A 23,358-nucleotide genomic window follows, 5' to 3' on the forward strand; every position below is an offset into this window, starting at 1 on the left:
CTCTGCCGTCACCCAGCCCCCGCACTTTCCGGCCGCGAGTCGAGCTCGCACACGCCTCCTGCACGCCTCCGCCCGCAGACCCCCAGCTCTCCGGCGCCTCCCCTCAGTCCGGCTCCCCCAACCCTCTCGCGGCGCCCTCTCTAAAAACCTTCTCGGGGCCGGCCTCGCTTTCCTTCTGTCCGGTCTCTGGGTCCCTCTGTCCACCTGTCTCTGAGTCCCTCAGTCTCTCTCCTTGTCCCCCTACCCTTGTCCTCTGTCCCTCAGTCTCCAAGACTGCCCCTCTCTGTCTGTCCCCCTTTCTCCTTGCCTCCCTGTCCCCCAGCTCTCTGTCCTGTCTTTGTCCCCTACATCTGTCCCTTGGTCTCTGTCCCTTTTTACTGGGTCACTCTGCGTGCCCCCCATCATCCTCTCGACTCCCTTCTCTGTCCCCCTGTATTTTTGCCCTCCCTCTCTGCCCCCATTCTCCTTCTCTGTCCCTGTCTTACTGTCACCTCTGGTTCTCTGTCCCCCATCTGTCCCATTCCCTTGTCTCTCTGTCCTCTTTCTGTCATTTCTGTTTCTCTAGCCCCCTCTATCACCTATCTCCCTCATTCCCCACTCTCTCCCCTCTCACTGTCCCACTGTCTCCCTGTTCCCTGTCTCTCCGCCTCTCCTTTCTACCTTTGCCTCTCCTTTCTACCCTTACATCCTCCATCCTGGGCTCCCCCATTGCCATCTTTCGTTTCTCCATCTCTCTATCCCTCTGTGCCCCTGAAGAGGAATTGAGTCAGGGAGGGCATCCTGAAGGGCCCTGGAGGGAAAATGTGTATGGGGAACCTTGGCATGTGGACACACACGTGGATTCAACAAATGCCTTCCAAACGCTGCCCCTCCCCACCCGTTCACACACCCAGGCCACGACCTACAGAGAAGCCCCCTCCAGGACCTCCAGGGAGCCCTCCACATACCCTTATCACGCACAGTGAAAAGCTGGAGACCTCCAAGATAGGGTGACCCTGAGATCCAGGACAAGGTCAGGAAATGTCAGCCCCACACTCACACTCTCACACTGTGTGTGCCTGGTACCTGCCACAGGTCACCCCGTCCCCGGTGGGGGAAGCCACTCCTGGGGGGAATGGATGACTGGGAGGTGGCTGAGCAGAAGTGGGAGGGCCGTATGTCCTGTAGAAATTTGGGAGCTGTGACCAGATGGCACAGGGCTGGGGGCCTGCCTGGGTTTAAATCCTGGCTCTTGCCATTTGCCAGGGTAGCCAATGGCAAGCACCCTTCTCTCTTGGGGCCTCAGTTTCCCTTTCTGTAAAGTGGGGATGTTGAACTCGGTGACCTGAAAGGAAAGGAACTGCAACTTGGACCCCTGAAGGGGTTTCTGGTAAGCTGGGTGCAGTTACACCTTCCCCACTCGAGTCTGAGGCAAAGCCTCCCTCTCCTCTCCTCGGGGCAAGGTGAGGGGCAGAGTGGACCTGTCACCCTCCACCTTGCTTTCTTTTATAGTCTTCTGCCATCGCTTCAAAACTTTCACCATTACCTCCTTTCTTTGTGGCGGACATGCCACAATTTCCCAGATGAGCACTTTGGTACCTTAGCTACATCTCCATCCAATTTTGTCTTTCTTTCTTTCTTTGTTAGGCACTAAAACCCAGGCTCATAGACTCCTAGAACCAACGAATCCAGTAAACAAAGAACCTGAGGGTATTTTAGAACCGTTGACATCTTTAGGCTTCCAGAATCCCAAAGTCTTTAGAACCTTGACACCTTTAAAGTTCTAGATCTTTGCTGGCATTAGCATTCTAGCCTCCTGATATCTTCACAATTCTGAAACCTTGACCTCTTGGAGATCCTGAATCTTGACACCTCTGACATCTAGAATCTTGACGGCTTAGAATCGTGGGAATTTGGATTCTTAGAATCAGAGTATAGCCTAAGATGACCACCTTCCCAATTCGAGAATCCTTTCTCCAGCACATCTTGTGGCTTGTCCGTTGTTTGGTTTTAAAGTCACTGCTTCCTGGTACACTCATCCCTTCTATAAACTTTCTCTAAATAAAATGGTGTGGGACTTAACAAGTTGGGAGAGAGCTAGGTGTCATGGGAAGCACTCTGGAACCAGGCCTCTCTGATGTAATTCTGGGTCAGCCCCTGCCCTTTCCCGCTCTGAACCTCACTTCCCCTTCTGTAAAGCATGGGGTAGGCAGCTGGAGTACCTGATCTCAGAGGACCCTTCATGCTTTCCTTTTCTCTGGTTATCTCTGAATGGCTTTGGCCCCCAGATTTTAGGAGTTGTCCATGGTCCCCACGTTTCCCTTTTAGTCACTCCCCTTCCCCTCTCACCTTGCCCAGCCAGCAGGAGTAGGGATGGAAGATGGGGTTCATTTACACCCTGTCAAAACTGTATTCTCTTTTTCCTGGCTCCCTCATCTACCAAGAATACCAGCAGAGGCTGACGAGATTTATGCCAAGAGAAAGAAGGGGTCCAGGGTGGGTGGGCGAGAGGAAGTGAGAGAGAGATGGGTTGCCTGCCCAAAGATGCCCACAGGCAGAAACAGAGACCCAGAGGCCAGGAATTGGATGGAATAGAAAGGAGCAGAGGAAACAGATCTCCAGATCCAAAGAAAAGATAAAGAAGCTATGAAGAGTTGGGGGGCTTTGTGGAGGGAGAGTTTGTTGATCCCGAATCATGTTTCCCTCCCAAGTGACTCAGTCTTCCCTCCCTCCTAAAGCTCTGCCCAGCCACTCTGAAAACAGGCCTCTGTCACTGATCCTTACCCACCCATGAGCCGAATGCCGGAGTCCCCAGAGTGGGGGTCAGGTTCCGCGATGGATTCCAAGACCTTAGACGCAGCAGGGCTGGGGCCTGGGGTGGGTTAATGTCGTGTGAGCCTGGCCTGTCCCCGTCTTGGGGAACACAAAGGCAGCTTTCTCTCTCTGGGTGGGGTGAGGGGCGGGGGGTGCCGGGAGACCGTTGGACTCGCCAGCACCCATTGGCCTGTGGTACCAGGACACAAGCACCCACTGGTTCCTGCCTGTGCAGACCCCGGGCCCGTAGGTCCTCTGGGAACCGGGCACCAAGGCTCCTCAGCCGGCACCCAGTGGGGCAAGAGGGCGGCTGCAGAGCCCGGGCTCCTCTGGAAGGGGGCAAATAGAGGGCGCTGGGGGTGGAGGAGAGGACAGTGGGTGCTCAGTGCAGGCTCACCCCCTTCCTGGAGCAGGAATTCTTCCCCTGACCCCAAACCCAGGGGGAACCTCTGGAGGACTCCCCTACCCCCTGGCTGGGCTTGAGGCCCGGAATCCAGGGAGCTCTAAGTATCCCAGGAACGTGAGGACCACAGGGGGAACTTTGTGTGTGAGCTGCTGACTCACCCCTACGCCCCCACCTGATGCTTGCTTCTCAGACAGGAGGAGGACAAGCGCGCTGCGGAGCCGGGCTGTGTTCTGGGGGTTGAGGACTGTGGAGCTGGAGTCAGAAGTTCCCAGGAGGGAGCTGGGGGCCTAGAGGGCCTGGGGTCCCAGACTCCTGGATCTGAGGGAGGAATGGAGCTTGAACTCCTGTGTCCAGAGGGAGAAGGGGGCTGGGGTCCCAGACTCCTAGATCTTGATGGAGGGTGGGGTGGGTACAGACTCTTGAGTCCTGAGAGAGGAAGGGGCTGGGGGTCCCGGTCCACGTTTCTGAGGGAGGAGGGGCTGGGACCCTGATGCCTAGGTCCTTCGAATACAGGCGCCTTCACAAGGCTGAGTTGGGGAAGAATTGATGCTTTGTGCGAGGATGTTCGGACTCCGCCATTGATGGGGGGCTGAGGGGGGGTTCGGTCAGGACGCAGGGATGTACCACCTCCCTAGGGGAGGATGTGGGGGAAGGAGGCATGATGCCACGAGCCCCCTGGGGAGAGGATATGGAGGTGGTGGCTGTGACCTTCCCGGAACTGTGACCTTGAGACTCCCTTGGGTATTCGCTGACTCAGGACCCAGGAAGTACTCCCCCCACTCGGCTTAGTCTCCGTGGAAACATCCACCAGCTGTGTAGCCTGGACCCCTGACTCCTGGGTCCTGAAGGAGGAGGGGGTTGGAGGCCCAGAATCCTGGATTTGAGGAGGGAGAAGGCTGAGGGCTTGGGGCTTCAGGATTTGAGGGAAGAAGATGCCGAGGACCCCGACTCCTGATCCTGATGGAGGAGGGCACTAGAAACCAGGGCTCCTGGATCCTGGGAGAGGAGGCAGCTGCGGGGGCTGGATTTCCAGGTCTAAAGGAGAAGAGTGCTGGATTCTGGGTCTCTACATGTCACCTGTTCAGCCACTCTTCCCCAAACCCTCCCCAGTCCCTTTTTCCAGTCACCATCCCCATGACGACTCCAGGCTGTCAACACAGTTTAAAGGGCCAGTGCCCCAGTCCCCAAGCTCAGCCCCTCTCTGACCAGAAAGTCCTGCCTCACCACCCCCCAACCCCGAAACAAAAGCTCCTAGGACATTAATATTCCAGGCACAGACACTGTTGGTTACTGACTCCTCAGGAGGGGGAGGGAATAAGACAAAAGCCCCCCACCCTCACCCTATGTGCACCCTCAAGCAGAGAGCAGGGGACACATTTGGGGGGGCAGACCCAGAGGTCCTGAGGGCTCCCAAGAGATGTTGAGTTTCTGCCACTGACTTGCCTGGGACCCCTGAGCCTCGTTTTCCACATCTATAAAATGGGGGGCTAGCATTGGGCTAGTCCTGAGGTCCAGGATCCACGGATAGGCTTCAAGATGTTTTTTTTTTTAAAGTACCAGAATGTGCAGGCAGGCCAATTCTCAGGTGGATGGGCATGTTTCCGGAGGTTATGATAACAGCAGCTTTGCACAGAGGGCTCCCTGAGCCTCAGGTCCTGGGCTAATCCTTGTGAATCAGGCATTGGCATCATCCCCACTTTACAGACAGGGCATCTGAGGCTCAGAAAGGTTAAGCCAGTTGTCCCAGGTCACACAGATGGCAAGTGGTCCAGCTGGGATCCACCCAGGTGTTTAAGATGAGAATAATGTGATGTCACAAAGTTGTTGTGAGGATGAAATGAGATCCTGCCTGACACGTGCGATCCATGCATCAGTCTCCCCAGAGACATCCCCATGCATGTGCCTCCCCAGGCACACTTCCAGGCGCTAGGGTGCAGCAGTAAACCCAAGGGGATTACATCCCTGCCTTCATGGGGTGTATATTCGAGTGATGAGGGACAAACAGACAACAAACAAGTATGCAAATTAATAAAATAAGTTCAGTGAACTTTCCATAGAGGAAATAAAACAGTGGTGATGAAATAGGAAGTGTTCTGGAGGGGAAGGCCCAGGGAGTGAGCAAAGGCATCTCTGATCTGAGGCACAGAGGCCTGAATGAGAACAGGAAGCAGTCCTGGGATGATCAAGGGGGAAGAACATTCCTGGCAGATGGAAGAGCCAGTGCAAAGGCCCTGAGGTGGGAACAAGCTCAGCATGTTTGAGGGACATCAAGGCCAATGGGCCCAGAGTGAAGTGAGTAGCAGGAAGGTGGTCGGAACTGTGGTCAGAGAAGGGCCACCACCAAGTACCTTGAAGACCCAGGGAAGGGGTCTAGATTTTATTCTAAGGACAGCCTTCAGAGTGTTGTAAACACTCTGGCTGTGTTGAGACTGGCCTGGGGGGAGGCAGGTGGGGAAGAAGGGAGACTCATGAATAGCTCTTGAAGGACCAGGTAACAGATGGTGTCCTTGGACTAGGTGATGGTAGGTGAGGTAGCCAAAGGTGAACAGGTTTGGGATATATTTTGGAAATAGAATGGATAGATCTTGCTGATGTTAGAGGTGAGGGTAAGGGTGAAAACTTGCATGACTTCTAGGTATTTTGGTCTAAGCCACCAGGTTGTGACATTTACCGAGACTGAGAAAACGTGGGAAGGAAAATATTTGGGGCAAGGATTGGACATGTTAAAATTGATATTCTGGGAAGGACTAGATAAACCCCTAATAGTGGCTTAAATTCACAAAGCGTTATATTCAAAGATAAAAGAAGCCAGAAGTAGGCATCCAGGCCTTTTATGGCAGCTCCACATCATCACCAGAGACCCAGGCACCTTCCAGCTCTGGGTTCCAGAATTCCATCGCATCCTAATTCCATAAAGGTGACCTGGTGGAAAAAGGACTTATCCCCTTTCTTTAGAAAGTCCTCTCAAAATTATCACATGACACTTTTCCTGATATCCAGTCGGACAAAATTTTATCACATGGCCTCACTTAGCTGCAAAGGAGTCTGGGAAATTTCTCTTTCTGCTGGATATAGGGCAACCGTAAAATACAACCAGGGTTCTTTTTCTAAAGAGAAAGGGAAGAATGGATGCTGGGTAGGAAGCTAGCTGTCTCTGCCTCCTCTCCCCAGAATTAATCTTTTCCGCCCCTCAGCCCCCAAAATCAGGTTACCTGTCCCTCTTACAGGGACCATAACACTTCTGATGGGATTTTACAGTGATCTGTGTCTACCTCTCCATAAATATTGAAGGCCTTCCAGGACAGGGACCTCTTGTGACTCATCTCTGGGCACCCAGCCCCTGAAAACCTCACCGCTGCTCAAATGAATGAATGAGACAGTATGTAAGAGACATGAAGCGATAGTTGTCCAGCATTTAAAGGTAAATAACCAGATCTGATCATGACTCTTTCCTGCTTCAGTTTCTCCACTGGCCTTCAGGATAAAAGCTAATCTAGCCTGGCATTTGAGGCCCTTCATAAGCACATCCCACAACCCCTCACCAATGCTGGACACTTTTCACCCAGAGAACCAGGAATGGATGTGGATGCAGGTTACGGAATCAGAAAGATCTGGAGGCAGACCCTGCCTCTGCCACTCTCAGGCTGTGACCTTGGCCAAGTCATTTTCTCTCTCTGGACCAATCTTCTCATCTATAAAATGGGAACTGGGAAAAAAAGACAACTGGGGATTGATAATAATAATGCCTCCCTTGTTCAGGTATTATGATGATTAAATGGAAATTATATACGTAATGCCCCTAGCACAAAACCTGGAACAGGAAGTGCCTAATAAACAGAAGCTGTTTGGCTATTGTTGTTTTGAAGATGACGGTGACAGTGATGATGCTGTTGATTAATCTCAGCTTTGAGCTTTACGCTCTTTCCTTGGCTGGGAACACCCCCTTACTAACCCCTTACCTTGTCCCTCTGTTGGATTAATCAGGGTGAGTTAACTGCTATAACAACAGCCCTGAAATCTCAATGGCTTAACAAAAAAGTGTACTTCTCACTCATGCTACAGTCCTGTGCAGTCAGGTCACAGGGGGCAGGAAGTCAGGGCCCTGGGCTCCTTCCAGCTTGTGATCCTGTCCTCCTCTGGGTTTTGGGGAGTCCTCTCCATTCAGCCAGTATGAAGGATTGCAAGTGAGATGAGCCAGGCTGGAAGAGGGGTTTCTCTCTTCTGCCTACAGCCCATCGGCCAGAAATCAGTCACATGGCCCCACCTAAGCACAAGGGATCCTAGGAAATGTAACCTCATAGAGTGTGGTACCAGTTAACTTTAGCGGTGTTCGGAGACCCTCCAAATCATAGGTCTTTAAACAGCAATTATGTTTTTTGCTCATGACTCTGGGGGTCAGCAATTTGGACTGTATCAGTCGGGTATCTCTTCTCTTGGTCTCACCAGGAGTCACTCGTGTAGCTACAGTCACCTGGTGGTGCCACTGGGGCTGGGTGGTCTGGGATGGCCTCACTCACATGGTTGGCAGTTGGTGCTGGCTTCCGGCTGGGCTTCTCTCTCCATGTGGTCTCTCATCCTCAAGGAAGCTGGTTCGGGCATGTTCACCTGACAGTGTCAGGGCAGCAAGAGGGCATGCACGGAAGCTGCAAGGTCTCTTGAGACCTAGGCTCCAGAACTCATACAATATCACTTCTAGCAAAGTGATATTCGCTTCAAAGCAAGTCACAAGGCCTCCCCAGATTCGCAGGGTCAGAGTGCTTCATTAGTGGGAAGAGCAGCGAAGTCAGCTCACAAAGGGCACATACAGGGATGGGAAGAATATCGTGGCCATCTCTACAGACAAGTTACAACATGTGCTCAGATGTGAAAGACGGGGTTTGGTGAACACATGGCAGTTTCCCGTACCTGGTGAACTCCTGTGCATTCTTTAAAATGTGGATCCAATGGAGCTTTCTTGTAGAGCCTTCCCTGATCACCCCTCTCCCTGGGTGGTCTTAGTCTCCGCTTCCTCTGGGCTCCCAGCGTGCCCTGTGCTACCCCCATTAGAGCATATTCCGCTGGATCTTGACTGCACCTCCTCTAGAGCAGGGGGCAGGTTTTCTTCATCTCCCGGACTCCAGCCTGCAGGAAGTGTTGGGTGTAATGAACTGAATGAGAGGGAAAGGAGAGGGATTGGAGGTTTGGATGGGCGAGGAACAGAGGGAGAGGGCAAAGACTGAATTGCACCCCTCAATGAGTCTCCTATCCTGTCTCTCTGTCTGCTGGTCCAGGGGCAGGACAGGAAGTACAGACAGAGAATGTGACAGTGGCTGAGGGTGGGGTGGCTGAGATAACCTGCCGTCTGCACCAGTATGATGGATCTATAGTTGTCATTCAGAATCCCGCCCGGCAGACCCTCTTCTTCAATGGTACCCGTGGTGAGTGCTGGGGTCTGGAATCCTGAGTCTTGAAGGAGGAGAGGGCTGGGGCCTGACAGAGGACAGAGCTGAGACTCTGGACTCCAGGGTCTGAGGGAGGAGGGGGCTGGGGGCCTGGACTCCTGGTCCTGTGGGTGGGAGGGCATGAAACGTTCTGGGTACCCAAGGGAGTAACTAGGTGGGCACCTTAGACGCGTGCGTATGGTTGGAGAAAAGAGGCAGAGGGCTGAACTCGAAGCTCCTGGAGAAAGGGTGGGACTTCTGAGGTCAGGATTCCCCAAGTTCACTCTTGTCGTTCACTCTCTAGCCCTGAAGGATGAGCGTTTCCAGCTTGAGGAGTTCTCCCCACGCCGGGTACGGATCCGGCTCTCAGATGCGCGCCTGGAGGACGAGGGGGGCTACTTCTGCCAGCTCTACACGGAGGATACCCACCACCAGATTGCCACGCTCACTGTACTGGGTAACGGCCTCCCCCTCCTCAGACCCATCCCTTCTCCTTTCTCCTCTGCTTATCCCTTATCCTGAGACCTGACCCTGGCTGTTTTTAACCTCCTGGACATCTGGTCCCAGTAAATAAGGCCGGCCTTCCTGACCTCTGGCCTCTGTGTTTGAACCCTGCCACCTGGGACCCTTGTTCCCTTTGGTTCCTGGAATCCCGCAGCCTGGTTACTTTGAGCCCACCTTGGTGCCTCCCTTGATCTCCTCCTTGCCCCCTTCTCCCTGCGGCAGTGGCCCCGGAGAATCCTGTAGTGGAGGTCCGGGAACAGGCGGTGGAGGGCGGCGAGGTGGAGCTCAGCTGCCTTGTTCCACGGTCCCGCCCGGCCGCCGTCCTGCGCTGGCACCGGGACCGAAAGGAGCTGAAAGGTACTACCTGGGATCAGGGATGGGGGTGGGCGGGGGAGGTGCCAGCGAAGGGCGGGACTTAAGAGGAGGCGGGGTTCCAGGAGGCATGGCTTGGGAAGGGCTGTTTATACGTGGGCGGAGCCTGAAGAAGAGTGCACAGCTTTGGCAGACACTAGTCACTCAATATATAGCTATTGAATGAACTGATAGATGAGAGGGCGTGGGGTGAAAGAGGGGCGAGCTTTGGGAAGAGCCACGTGGGGTGGTGGGCCTCTTTCGAGGACGGCGTGGTTTGGAGAAGTAGAGGCGAGGGCTGTGGATAAGGGGCGGAGCTTGGCAAATAGCCTGCTTCGGGACTGGCTTGGGGGTGGGGTGCTCCTTCGGTGGGCGGAGCCATAACGCCGACCTGACAGTGTCTGGGCGGGTCTTGGCAGGAGTGAGCAGCAGCCAGGAAAATGGCAAGGTCTGGAGCGTGGCGAGCACAGTGCGGTTTCGTGTCGACCGCAAGGACGACGGCGGTATCGTCATCTGCGAGGCGCAGAACCAGGCGCTGCCCTCCGGACACAGCAAACAGACGCAGTACGTGCTGGACGTGCAGTGTAAGTGCCTGGCGGGCCGGCACCCGGGGGAGGGAGTGTACCACCCCCCCCCCCCGCCATGTCCCCGGGGGAGTTCCTAGTCTGCATGATGACCCGGACAACCACTCTCTCATCTCACTTCTGCCCACAGACTCCCCCACGGCCCGGATCCATGCCTCCCAAGCTGTAGTGAGGGAGGGAGACACGCTGGTGCTGACATGTGCTGTGACGGGGAACCCCAGGTGAGCTCTGGGGCCCGAGACTTCAGGGTCCTGAGGAGAATAGGGCTGGGAACCTGGACACCTGTGTCTCAGGAAAGGGGACTGGGCTAACAGAGGGGGCTGCGGCCCAGACTTCTGAGTCCTGAGAAAGGAGGGGTCTGGAGCTAGATCGTGAGGAAGGAGGCCGTGGGGTCCTGGACTCCTGGATTCTCAGGGTGGAAGGGGCTGGGGGAAAGGCTGGGATTCCTGAGACCCTGGTGATGGGTGGAAGCTGGGTCCAGGACTGTTGGTTTTCTAGGAAGGAAAGGGCTTATAAGGACCCTCTTATTTGGAGATGCGGCATGTCTAGATTCCTGAAACGTCAGAATCGGGTGCTGACACCTGCGTCCCTAACTCTCATTATATACCCCCGCCCAGGCCAAACCAGATCCGCTGGAACCGCGGTAATGAGTCTTTGCCAGAGCGGGCCGAGGCAGTCGGGGAGACGCTTACGCTGCCCGGCCTGGTATCCGCGGATAATGGCACCTACACCTGCGAGGCGTCGAACAAGCACGGCCACGCGAGGGCGCTCTATGTGCTCGTGGTCTACGGTGAGGACGCGCGGCGGCAGGCCTGGGGGCAGGGCTCAGGGTAGGGGCGGGGCCTCCCGGGGTCTCCGCACTGTCCTGTGTGGGCAAAGAATAATTCCAGGGGGTCAAAAGCCCACAGAGTTCTTATAGTTCTGGGGCCAGACTGATCGTCTGGGTTCAGATTCAGTTCTGCAGCGTCCTGTTGCCGGGTAACTTCGTGCCTTAGTTTCCTCATCGGTAAAGTGGAAATAAACAACAGCACCTACCTCATAGGGTTGTTGTGAAGACTATATGAGCTAAATATATAAGGCGGTTGGAGGCCCCTAGCACAAAGTAAGTGTTATGTGTTCAGCTCCTATGACGGTGGGGCAGGAATTTTGGAGTGGTTGGGCCCTAGCTCAGCATTTTAAATACCTGGAGCGTTTCAGAAAAGATGGGGAGGGACTTGGACCTGAAGACAAAAGAAAAGGGATGTGTTCTTTCTGTTCTCTGGGGGGTGGGGTGGGGCGGGGGGGAGGAGGCAGGTAGATATTAGCGAAATGACTCGGGGGCCGGGTCGGGCATTGTACAAACCTACACGCATTCCTTGAGGAAGCGGAGCATTAAGAATGGCACCAGGGGAAGGGGCCACCAGGTGGCAGTGATTTGAGGGGCGTGGCACATAAGGGGGCGCGGTTGGACGTGGCGAGCAGAATGGTTTAAGAGGTTGGCAGCGATTGGCCCGGGCTGGGACCGTCCTCTGATGACCTGGGCCTGCCCCCCTGTCCTTTTGGCAGACCCTGGTGCGGTGGTAGAGGCTCAGACGTCGGTGCCGTACGCCATTGTGGGCGGCATCCTGGCGCTACTGGTGTTTCTGATCATCTGTGTGCTGGTGGGCATGGTCTGGTGCTCAGTACGGCAGAAGGGTGAGTGGGGGCGGGGTCTCAAATTCAGCGAGGGGTGTGGTTAGTTGTGGCGTTCGGAAAGGGGTGGGGCCTAAAACCCGATTCGAAAGAGGGCGGGCGTAGAGCCGGGAGGGGAAGGAACCTAGATCCAGGATTTGAAACCTGAGGCCCAGATCCCGAAAAGGGGCGGGTCTTTTGCTGCAGGACCCTAAAAGAGGTGAAGGGTTGAAGCTGAATTAAGACCATGCGTTTGAATTCCTAATTGCTGAGTTCGTTGGGAGCAGAGCAAGGGGATACTATCAAGAGAACGGATAAGGGTTGATCTTTCCGTGAACTTTTGGAGTCTTCCTAATTCTGCTTTTACCTCTTCCTCTGCCCCTGTTTTGCTCTTCCCTGGACTTGATTCCCTCTCCCTGTATGTTCCGTCTCTCTCTTCCTTCGTCTGGTATGTCTTGTCGGCCTCCCTGTCTGACTCTTGGGTCCACACATATCTGTTGCCTCTGCCCCGGGGTCTGTCACCCCTCAGGCTCCTATCTGACCCACGAGGCCAGTGGCCTGGATGAGCAGGGGGAAGCAAGAGAAGCCTTTCTCAATGGCAGCGATGGACACAAGAGGAAAGAAGAATTCTTTATCTGACCCCACCTCCACCCCAGGCATGGGCCTGGGCTGGGGTCCACCCCACTGCCAGCTGCAAAGACATTTACCGGAGTCTGGGATGGTGGGCTTCTCCCCCCACCACTAACACCTCAGACGCTTGGGCAGGGATGGGGGTGTCAGATGCCTGGGTCTCTGCAAGGGCCAGAAGCAAGGGCCCAGAGGTCTGGGTCCCCCAGGGGGGCAAGGGCCAAAGGTCCAGACCCCCAAGTCCAGGGAGGGCGGTAGGGATTGGGTTGGGGGAAGATAAATGGGGGAAGGCCAAGGCCCCTAGGCTGCAGAACCAGGTCTTGTGGGGAGGGGTCAGATTCTGGGAAGGGTGGGGTGGGCAGGGAAGGGGAACAGAGATATCTTTGGGGGTCCCAGACCCCATGCCAGCCATTGGAGGAGTTCCACAGAGCTCTGGGCACCTCTTTGCAAAGCCATGTTTGCACGGTGGGGGTAAGGGTGGGGGGAGGGTGTGGAAACAGGGATTCTGTGTCTTTGTGTCATAACTTTGATGGGGGCGATGAGGGAGACAGCCCCAACTTTTCTCCAATCTCCCCTTCCCCAGGCTCCTGGGCTCTCCTTCCCTCTACCTCCTTCCCCCACATCTGTCCCTTCCATATTTGTCTCTCTGTCCACCCACTCCTTGGGGGGCCTTCCCCATCTCTCCTCCAGGCCCCCCGGGGAGGGAGAAAGGAGTTTGGGGGGAGGGTGCATTGCTCTCTATGGTTTTATATATAATATATTAAAAAAAATCAAAAATCTGTATGAAAATATCAGATTGTGCCCCCCTCCCCCCATTCCTGGCTTTTGCCCCCTTTTTCTTGTTTAAAAAAAAAAAGAAACAAACATTTTGTACGGGGCAGGGAGGGGAACGGGGAGGGGGTTTGGCAATCCCACTAACCACCATTAAACTGAGGAGAGAACAAGTGTTTGGGGTGGCTGTGTGTCTGTCTCTCTGCCCAGAGCTGTACCATGTTGGGAGGGGTGCTGAACTGAGGGAGGAGGGAGGGAGGGTGATGGTTGCTGGTGGACGGTGTAGGCCAGTAGAGGGTCCTTACTTCTCCAAGGGCACCTCCACCCTTCCAAGAAACCTGTTTTTTTCCTGGTTAGTCTTTCAGCCAAAAGTCACCAAGTCTTGTCTCTTCAGGAGCCACTGAGCTACCCCATCCCCACCCAATAGCCTGGACCCTTCCCCTGGCTTACCCCCACCCCTAACATCAATCTCCAGAGCTTTCAATTACTCACACCTTGCCCTGTCAAAACCTGTCCCTGCCCTGCTCAAAAAGCTTTCCCTAGCTCCCCTTCATCTCTAGATCAAGTCAAAGCCCCTTAGCCTGGCATTCCAGGCCCCTCATTCATTCATCTAAATTTTAGACAAGTGATTCTAATTTTTGAGTCAAAAATATATTGACCTTACTTGAGTGCCAGTTACTGCTCAAAGGGCTGGAGATGCCATGGTAAATAAAACAGGCAAATGTTAGGGGTTCCAGACAGCTTAGCACTAAGCGCAAACTTGATCCTGTTCTAGGCACTGAGGACCCAAAGTGAAAAAGGTTGACTCCAGTCTTAGCTTCACAAAGCTTTCATGAGGAAACCAGACTACAGCAAGGACGGAAAAAAACAAAACAAAAACTTAACTTCAGATTGCCATAAGTACTATTAATATAAAATACAGAGTAAGGGGATGTGGGTATTGTTCTCTTTTAACTTGTTATTATGGAAAACATCAAACATACAGAAGTAGACAGAACAGGACAATGAAGCCCCTGTCACCCCAGCTTCAACAACCATCACCTCATAGCCAATCCTGCTTTATCCCATAACCCTTTCACTTCTCTAAAGCCAATCTGGAGGTGCTATCTTAAAAAGATCAGAGGAAGCCTGTCACATTGACATCTGTGCCAAGACATGAATGATGAGCACAAGAGCAGCTACTCAAAGATCAGAGGGAAAAGCATTTTCAGGCAAAGGGAACAGCAAGGGCAAAGAACTGAGATGGTAAAGAGATTGGAGTGTTAGAGGGGAAGTGGAAGTAGATAGGATTGGATGGGGATGGGGGTTGAAGTCAGAGATGAGCAGGGTTAGACCATGTGTATAGCTCCTGGGCCATGATAAAGGGTTTGGATTTTTTTCTAAATGTAACGGGAGTTCATTGGAGGATCTTAAACTGGAATGTGAGTCAAGTCCAGGAAGCCTGGAATTCTGCAATAGCTTCCTATACCTTCATCGTAAAGTCTGAGCTCCTAACGACGCCTGTAGGAGACTTTCCGCTCTCTGACTCTGTTCCAGGTACACTAAACTGCTTTCACTTCCTCCAACCAGGCAATTTTTTTTTGCCCCTAGGCCTTTGCCCTTGCTGTTCCCTCTGCCAGAAAGACTCCCTGGGGCAGGCGCCTCCTGTGGCTCCCACAGTTTCCTCTGCTTTACTCATCCCCAAGTCTGACCACTCCCGGGTTGTGGTTCTGATTATGTGTGAATCTCCTTCCTTTGACCGGGGGGCCAGCAGGATAGAGGCCGGGCATGTTCACTGCGGAAACCATAGTGCCCTGTAGCACAGGGCCTGACACACAAGAGAGCAATAAATATTTATCCTGGTTATTGGGAGAGGGTTGTGAGGGTTGGTAAGGTTCTTGTCCGTTGTGCCCCCTCTCCGGATGCAAACTGATTCCGACTGAACTGATGATGCCCGCTTCGCGCTAGTCCGCAGTCCCTGTGCGCATGCGCTATTGCCCGGCGGTTTCCATCCACCCCCACCCCAAAGCCCCTCATATGTTAATCAATGCGCTCCGGAGTATGGCCCCTCCGGGGAATATGCAAATCAGCTCTGCCATCGCCCGAGGCCTCCCATTGTCCCGCGCTAAGGTTATGCAAATGACCAGGCCTCAGGTCCAGGATCCAGGCAGAGCTGGTACCCCCACCCCACCCCCAGCGCATCCCATTCTCTGTAAGGCGCGTTCACGATCGATCACGCACGCGCAAGCCTTGCAGTTTCTCGTACCGTCCGGCTGCGGACTGTACCAAGTAAATCCGGACAGCGAGGGGCAAGGCCCGGAACCCCCTGCGCGAGCCTTGTCGATGGCCCGACTCAGCCCCTCTTCCCACTATGCTACAGGAATGGTCTATCTCGCCGCGCAAGCGCCCTAGGCTCTTCACGCCCCTCGCACTCCCTCCTACCCCACTTGCAGCGCAGGCGCAAAGCCGGGGCGTGCAGCCGCAGCAGCCGAGCCGGAGCTGGGGCCGCCAGCGCCGGTGAGTGTCCGGGATGGAGGTGCGCGGGGCATGCTGGGAAGCGGGCACTACGGCACCGCTGCATGATGGGAGTGACGGCTCCCGTCACGGAGGAGCCGGCAGCAGTCTTGGGCCGTGACGGCTTGAGCGCGAAATCCAGGCTCCCTTTTCTCCCCCAACTCATCTCCGTGCCGTCCTGGGGCATCCTGGGAAAATGGGACGCCGTGCCCTAAAGCATTGTGGGAGTCTGTCAGCTAGTCGTTATGAGCCTGCTGAATTCTGGGATTATCCTAGCTTCTTGTGGGGAACCCTCCCTTTTGTCATACACCTTCCGCTGAGCATCCTGGAAGCTTGGAGTGCTTCGACGAAGAGCGCCTTGGAAGGTGGTCATTATAGGCTCGAGGCATCCTGGGGAAAACTGCAGCAGCAGGGGGGACTGGGCCTTATGGTCCCAAGGTTTTGTTCTTGCCTCCTCTCCCTAGCGTTGTGGGAATGGGTGCCTATTATGTTCGCGCATGGCATCTTGGGAGTTGGTTGCTGTAGGCTCATGACACTGTGGGGTCTCCGGCACCGTTTGCGTTATGGTAGTGAGAGAACCTCATTTATGCCCCTCTAAGATCGTAGAAGCCTGTCTGGCCGCCATGTTCACTGTAGGTATGGGACTTGGGCACCAAGGACTACCTCCATTCCTGACATCTGGAATACTCTGGAAGGGGCTTTGTGTGATGTGGGCTTGGGGAAGGGTAGGCTGCACTGGTGAGCAATGTCTCCTGCTAATCGCATAGGAAGTTCTGATTGTCCCTGGTGTATGGTTGCCAGTTATAGTATAGAACGCCCAGTTAAATTTGAATTTCAGGTTAACAACAAAGAACTATTTAATATACCCATGTTCCATGCAGTATTTGAGGTGTACATTTCTAAAAGACTCTATCTGGAATTCAAATTTAACTGGGTATTGTATACTTTTATTTACTAAATCTGGCAACCTATCCTGGCATAAAGTAGAGTTCCCAAATTAAATGGAGCCCTATAGGCAATAGGGTATTATGAGAACTCTGCCAGTTATGAATCCTCTCTGTCCTTAAAGCCCAATCCAAGTGTCTTTAGAAAGCTCACCTGCCATTGATGCCAGCTTTCTCGTGCCCCAGCCTCCTCCAGGCTTCAATCCTAATCTTTTTCTCTTTAGTCCCCGGCATTAAACTCGGCCCCTAGAGTTTGAAGGGAATCATGCGTTTTCCATCATATTAGCCAGTGCCCAGCACAGGCCTTGGTATATAAGAGGTGCAGCTGAGGCTGCCAGCCCCTTCATAACTTGCTCTGCCTGGCTCTCTACTCTCAGGGAGCACAGTGGGAGAAAAAGAAGTGCTCTCTCTGTGTGTGTGTGTGTGTGTGTGTGTGTGTGTGTGTGTGTGTGTGTGTGTAGGGAGTATTGATGAAGAGGGAGAGAAAGGAGAGGAGTCAGAGAAGGCTTCTTGGAAGAGGCAGAGGGGGTGTTTGGCTGAGGAGAAGTATAGAGGTTCTTGTGTTTGAGGTGGGCTTTGGAGAGAGAGTAAGAGTTCTCCAGGCAGACATGGGGGAAGGAGCACATTCTAGACAGCAGTTGTAGGATTTACTAAGACCCACAGATGTGAAAAGTCCTGTCGTGTACAGGGAGAGGTGAGAAGTCTGGAATGGTGGGGGTTTATAGAGGGTTGGGGTTGCGGGTAGTAATAGCCACTGCTAATGGAGTACCTGCCACATACCACCAATTTATATCAACGAGCCTACTGAATCTTCAAAAAATCTTTTCCGCTGAAGGATCATTTTATGAGAGGTAGGATGACATGGCTTCAAATCCTAGTTCACCCATCTACCAGTTGGTACGATAATTCTCTTTGTGCCTCAATTTCCTCATCTGTGCAAAGGAGATAATGTCTCAACGTGGTTACAAGTACGTAAGTTAAGCCCTAGAAGCCCTTTTTGTACCTAGAAGGAAACAGGCTAGAGAAGAAAGGTCCTTTGTTTGAAGCTGCGCAGCTAGAATGTGGCAGATTTAGGATTCAAACCTAGGCATCATCTTGCCAAGGTGTAAATTGATAAAGGATTAGGGCAGGGGCTTCCCTGGTGGCGCAGTGTTTAAGAATCCGCCTGCCAATGCAGGGGACACGGGTTCGAGCCCTGGTCCAGGAAGATCCCACATGCGGTGGAACGACTAAGCCCGTGCGCCACAACTACTGCGCTCTAGAGCCTGCGAGCCACAACTCCTGAGCCCACGCACCTAGAGCCTGTGCTCCGCAACAGGAGAAGCCACCGCAATGAGAAGCCCGCGCACCACAATGAAGAGTAGCCCCCGCTCGCCGCAGTTAGAGAAAGCCCGTGTGCAGCAACGAAGACCCAATGCAGCCAAAAATAAATAAAAACTAAATTAAAAGAAAAAAAGGAGGGCTCACATTCACAAATCAGTTCAACCATACTAGTTTTTAAAATATAGAACTACTTCTAGACTGGTTGGGATATCAGCACTATTCCAAGTAATCCCCACCCCCAGCTGCCACTTTGGACTCTTCCCCCCGCCCCAGACTTTCCCACAGCCTAGCAAGCAAAGAGTTAATGCCTGGCGTAGGCCGACGTTCCCCTCTCAGTTCTGATTGGTGCCCATGTTGGTGCTCGCTGTTAAATATTTGGAATATTACCCTTCCCCACCCCATTGAATGAGAACCAGATGGGGAAATTAAGGCCTGCAGCGGGACAGAGCCTGCAGTGAAGGCTCTGTAGGCAGTCAAGGCCCTTCAGGCAGTCAAGGACAGGGTTGGGATCTGAGCACACTGAGTCCTGGGGAGGCAGATGCTATGTAAAAGTTTATTGAGTCATCACAGGCCTTTCGTTCCCCTGTCCAGCATCCCCCTCTACCTGCTGACATCCTGCATCAGAGGACTCGTGGCCGACGTGTGGCTGTGGAAAGCTGGCCAGGGAGGGACACTGCCCAGCTGCTGCTCTGCTCCTGTCTCCTGTCCCCTCCCCTGGCCATGACAGAAACCCGTGAGCCAGCTGAGACTGGGGGCTACGCCAGCCTGGAGGAAGACGATGAGGACCTCTCTCCAGGTGAGATGGCCTTCGAGGTGGTGGTGTTGGCTTGACTATCTTCCTGGTTTGGGATTGGGGCTCCGCTGAGAAATCTTGACGGGGAGTGGCTCCTTATCTCGCTACGTTTTCTGTTCTGATTAGGACTCTGTGTCCTGCTAGGGGATCCCTTCCTGCTGAGACTTCTGGGGGTTATAGATTGGCTGGGATTGCTCTCCTTGTGATCACTTTCTTTGCTGGAAGTTCTGGATCGGCTGTGGTCTCTCTTCTTTCTGGGAGTTCTAGATGGGCTGTAATCGTTCTCCTTGCTAGAAGTTCTAGTTTGGCTGAGATCTCTCCCCTTGCTGGAGGTTGGAGATCGTCTGAGAGCACTCTCTTTTCTGGGGGTTCTGGATCGACTGTAATATCTTTCCTTGCTGGAGGTTCTAGTTTGGCTGTGATCTCTCTCCTCACTGAAGGTTCTAGATTGGCTGTGATCTTTCTCTTTTCTGAGGGTTCTAGATTGGCTGTGATTTCTTTCCTTGCTGGAGGTTCTGAATTGGCTGTGATCTCTTTCCTTGCTGGAGATTCTAGTTTGGCTGTAATCCCTCTCCGTGCTGGGGGTTCTGGAGTGGCTGCGACCGCTCTCCTTACTGGGGGTTCTGGACAGGGTGCAACCTCTCTCCTTACTGGGGGTTCTAGATCGGCTGTGGACTCTCTCCTTGCTGGGGCTTCTAGACCGTCTGCGACCTCTCTCCTTGCTGTGGGTTCTAGATCGTCTGTGACCTCTCTCTCCGTGCTGGGGCTTCTAGACTGGCTGTAACATCTTTCCCTTTTGGGGGTTCTAAATTGGTTTTAAGTTTTCCCCTTGCTGCAGATTCTAGAGTGGCTGTGTCTTCCCATCTGACTGGGAGTTCCCTTCCGGGTACGACTTCTTGCCCTGCTATGATTTCTCTTCCAGCTGTGACCTCTCACCCTGCCGTGGGCCCTCTCCCTACTGCGACGTCTTGCCCTTCTAGGCATTCTAGACCAGCTGCGACTTCGGGGCTGGCTGGGGGTGCTAGACTGGCTGTGACTTTGGGGCCTGCTGGGTGCACTACCTTGGTTGTAACTCTCGACCCTGCTGAACACTTCAGTAGGGCTGTAACTCCATCCCTTGCTGGGGGTGATCTTCTGACTATAACTCTTCACCCTCCTCGATGATGATGGAGACGGGCAGTGACCTCTCTCCTCGAAGGGAGTTCTAGACAGAAGTACCTGTCTTTGCCCTACTGGGGGTTCCAGCCAGGCTGGAGCTCTTCCCCATATCCAAGGCTCCTGGGAGGCTGTAGCTCCTCTTTCTGCTCACATTTCTAGGCTGGCTGTCACTCCTTTCCCGGTTGTTGGTTCTCAGCTGGCTGTAACTCTTTCCCCAACTCTGTTTTCGCTGGGAAGTAGGAGTTCTCACCCTGCTGGGCATACCTGGTCTGGCACCATTAGTTCTTATCCTGCTGGGAGTGCTGGCCCTGTTGGCTGACCTCTTGGAGCTGCGGCTTCCCCTTCTGCCGGGAGTTCTGCCTCGGCTGTGGGTGCCTCTGCGCCGGGGGCGTCTTACCCTGCTGGCCTTGCTGGCTTTGCTGGTCCTGGTGTCAGTGCTAGCTTTGCTTTGCTAGGCGTTCGGGCCGTGCCGTGGGCTCGGGACTTGTTGCTGGGCTGGTTAGAAGGGGCTGCCTTTGTACTTGCCCATTTGGGAGATTCGGAAATGCTTGGGCTCGTGACCGAGTTAGGGGCGGTCACAGGTTTGGTGGACACAGAGGGGCTGTTGGGCATTGCCGATTTGGTGGTCTTCAAGGAGGCAGGAGGATTGGGAGACGCTGTGGGCATTGAGGGTCCCACGGACGCCGGAGACATGCTGGGCTTCCGGGCTCTCGCAGGTGGAGAAGGCAGGGTGGCTGCAAAATGGCCTATGGTCCAGGAAGTCACGGTGGACACAAAAGGCCTGGTAGCCGTGGGTGACCACCTGATTGCCTTTCCCAGGCCAACTTCATGAAGTCGCAGTGGGCAGTGAAGACTCTGGAGGGGAGGTGGTGTGAAGTCAGAGATGGGAGGAGAAAGAGGGGTGGAGCCCCAGCTCAAAGCTGGAGGTGTTTCGTCTGTGGTTTGCAGCCGTTCAGCAAATGCCTCCCCAGGCTGCCTTATGCTCAGCATTGCAAGGGACACAGAGATGGGTCAGACCCACGTCCTGCCTTCCAGGAGTCTCCAGTCTCCAGACCCAGACCGTCACTGTCCAGGCTGTCAGGGTGTGTTAGGGGGCAGGGCGACCCCAGACGAGAGAGGCACTGACTGCCTGGGCAGTCAGGGAGGACATCACAGAAGAGGTGACGTGGAGCTGGCGCCTTAAAGAGGAGCAGGAGTTTGCTAGTCGAGAAGGAGAGGGTCGCTCCAGGTGGGAGAAGAGCAGACGCGAAGGCCTGGAGGAGGGAGAGCAGGGCCACCCTTGTTCATTCAATCCACACATCCCGTTGGAGACCCCAGATAAGTCAGAGCTGCCCCTGAGGGGTTTCTAGCCTGAAGGAGGAGACATTCTGGGGCTCAGATGGCTACAGCCTTTAGGACAGTGACAGGGGAGATGGAGCCAGGGTGGAGGGAACAGGGGAGAGACCCTCTGCCTGAAGTCATCGCGGGTGGTGACTTCATGGAGGACGGAGCCTGTGCTGGGCCCTGAAGGATGAGTAGGAGATCGCCAGGCAGATAGAGTGGGGAACAGCGTTCCAGGCAGAGGGACCAGCCCACGACAAGGCCTCGGGAAACATTTGTTAAATGGCAGACAGACAGCAGGACAGAGGCAGGAACAAGTAAGAGACAGAGAGAGCTGCAGGGAAGGACGGACGCTCAGCAAACATAACCTGTTCTTCTGAGCTGGGTGATGCTGGGGACCCAGCGCTGAGTCAGACCAGGCTTGCCCGCTGGTCTGGTGGGGAAAGGACTGGAACACAGGTGACCACAGCCCTGCAGGCTCAGGACTAGGACAGCCAGGGGGCAAGAGCAAGTGACCGGCTGCCTGGGATTAGGAGATCTGGGATGCTCTCATCAGGGAGGAAAGCCTCCTTCTGGGTCCTTAAAGGATAACGGGAGACATTCCCAGCAGAGGGAATGGCATGTGTGAAAGCCGCAGAAAAGCCTGTCAAATTGAATGCCAGGCACAAAGAAAGTGTTCTAGATGCTAGGGACGCAGTCATGAGCCAGACGAAGTCCCTGCTTTCAGGGACAGGCAGTAAACGTATAAGCAGGTGTTACATACAGTACCTTGAGGAGAAAAATAAAGCAGAGTTAGGGGCGTAGAGAGTGCTAGGGAGGGATTGCTGGTTAGACGGACTGACCAGGGTTTCACCGAAGTGACACTTGAGCAGAGATGTGACAGAGGGGAGGGATCAAGCCTTAGTCCCTCTGCAGAAAGGGTGGCAAAGGCCCTGAGGTGGGTGCCGGCCCGGGGAGTTGAGGGACGTGAGGAGGCAGTGGGGCTGGCTCAGTGGTAACGGGGTCCCTGTACGCTGCCAGGGGAAACTGAGGAAGGGGGGCCAGTGGGTACAGGGCTAGGCTGCCACAGTCCTAGGAGATGCTTTGGGCAGGCTTCTGCCACCACGTCTGTAGAAGCCGGTATTTTGCTGCCGCCGTAGTAGGGGCTCCCCTCTCCACACCCCCCATAACAGTTGTTGGTGTCACCCTTCCTGTACAGTGACTTTCCATTCTTTTTTTAAACCTAAACTTGTCCTAGGCATGTCCTTCATACCCATGAAATCACAGTAATATATCTATATTTACAAATAAATATTTTAACTCACTTAACTAGATATTTATATATATATATATATATATAAAACCACATATATCAGAGTATGTGTATGTGTTTTAATTTGCTGAAGTACCTGTTCACGTGTTTGTCTCCCTAAAATGATCCAGTGTAGGCCATCACCCACATTTAGCTTTTTTCCTGTTTAACTGTGTGACTGGAGGCCAGTGAGTCACCTAACCTCTCTGTGCCTCAGTTTCCCCAGTTGTCACTTAGGGATAATAGTACCTCCCTCAGGGTTGTTGTAAGGATTAGTTGAGTTAATATATTAAAAACAAGGTTCTTAAAATAGTAGTGGACACTGTCATTGTTTTTATTACTCCTACGTCTCCTACTTTGTTCTTTTTAAACCCCTAAGATACAGTTCGTGCAAGACGTTCATTTGCTTGACACACAGATGCTGCCTGTTCTGCACGATGGGGATCCATCTGTGGGGAGAGCAGGGTCGGGCCCGGGCTGCCCTCTCCATACTGTGGCGAGTCTGAACGGGGCTCAGGGAGGGGACAGCCGGGCACAGCGCTCCGTCCCCTGATGCCGCCGTCTTTCCTCTTCCGCCCCCTTTAGGCCCCGAGCATTCCTCTGACTCCGAATATACTCTCTCAGAGCCGGACTCCGAAGAGGAAGAAGATGAGGAGGAGGAGGAAGAGGAGACCACTGATGACCCCGAATATGACCCCGGCTACAAGGTGAAGCAGCGCCTGGGGGGGGGCCGGGGGGGCCCATCCCGCCGGGCCCCCCGTGCAGCCCAGCTCCCGGGCCCCCCAGCCCAGCCCTGCCAGCTCTGTGGCCGCTCCGCCCTTGGGGAGGCCCCACCGGGCACCCCACCTTGCCGGCTCTGCTGCCCCGCTACAGCCCCCCAGGAAGCCCCAGCTCCTGAAAGCAGGGCCCTCGGGGAGGAAGAGGAGGAGC

The 23,358-nt window shown here is 54.1% G+C and overlaps 2 protein-coding genes across 2 annotated transcripts in view; both read left to right on the forward strand.

Annotated features, from left to right (window-relative positions):
* Nucleotides 1–1,114: 1,114 nt before the first annotated feature.
* On the forward strand, nucleotides 1,115–12,647 carry CADM4 (cell adhesion molecule 4). The gene is made up of 9 exons (XM_024768279.1): nucleotides 1,115–1,154; nucleotides 8,437–8,616; nucleotides 8,924–9,076; nucleotides 9,346–9,480; nucleotides 9,894–10,058; nucleotides 10,189–10,279; nucleotides 10,676–10,848; nucleotides 11,604–11,732; nucleotides 12,238–12,647. Exons 1-9 carry the CDS (start codon nucleotides 1,115–1,117, stop codon nucleotides 12,345–12,347), a joined length of 1,176 nt encoding a protein of 391 aa, XP_024624047.1. The 3' UTR covers nucleotides 12,348–12,647.
* A 2,953-nt stretch (nucleotides 12,648–15,600) lies between these two features.
* The window catches only part of ZNF428 (zinc finger protein 428), a 14,150-nt gene continuing 6,392 nt past the window's right edge, over nucleotides 15,601–23,358 (forward strand). Inside the window, exons 1-3 of the mRNA XM_024768281.1 lie at nucleotides 15,601–15,621; nucleotides 18,458–18,662; nucleotides 23,014–23,356. Of these exons, the coding sequence (XP_024624049.1) occupies nucleotides 15,616–15,621; nucleotides 18,458–18,662; nucleotides 23,014–23,356 (554 nt within the window). The 5' untranslated portion in view covers nucleotides 15,601–15,615. The remainder of the gene's footprint in view (nucleotides 15,622–18,457; nucleotides 18,663–23,013; nucleotides 23,357–23,358) is intronic.

This window comes from Neophocaena asiaeorientalis, unplaced genomic scaffold, assembly GCF_003031525.2.
Source record: "Neophocaena asiaeorientalis asiaeorientalis breed wild unplaced genomic scaffold, Neophocaena_asiaeorientalis_V1.1 scaffold629, whole genome shotgun sequence".
NCBI classification, from domain to species: domain Eukaryota; kingdom Metazoa; phylum Chordata; class Mammalia; order Artiodactyla; family Phocoenidae; genus Neophocaena; species Neophocaena asiaeorientalis.

Coding starts and splice junctions, on each gene's coding strand:
- CADM4 (XM_024768279.1), top strand. CDS start 1,115: ATGGATGACTGGGAGGTGGCTGAGCAGAAGTGGGAGGGCC. Junction 8,617..8,923: donor CTTCTTCAATGGTACCCGTG/GTGAGTGCTGGG, acceptor TTCACTCTCTAG/CCCTGAAGGATGAGCGTTTC. Junction 10,849..11,603: donor CTATGTGCTCGTGGTCTACG/GTGAGGACGCGC, acceptor TCCTTTTGGCAG/ACCCTGGTGCGGTGGTAGAG.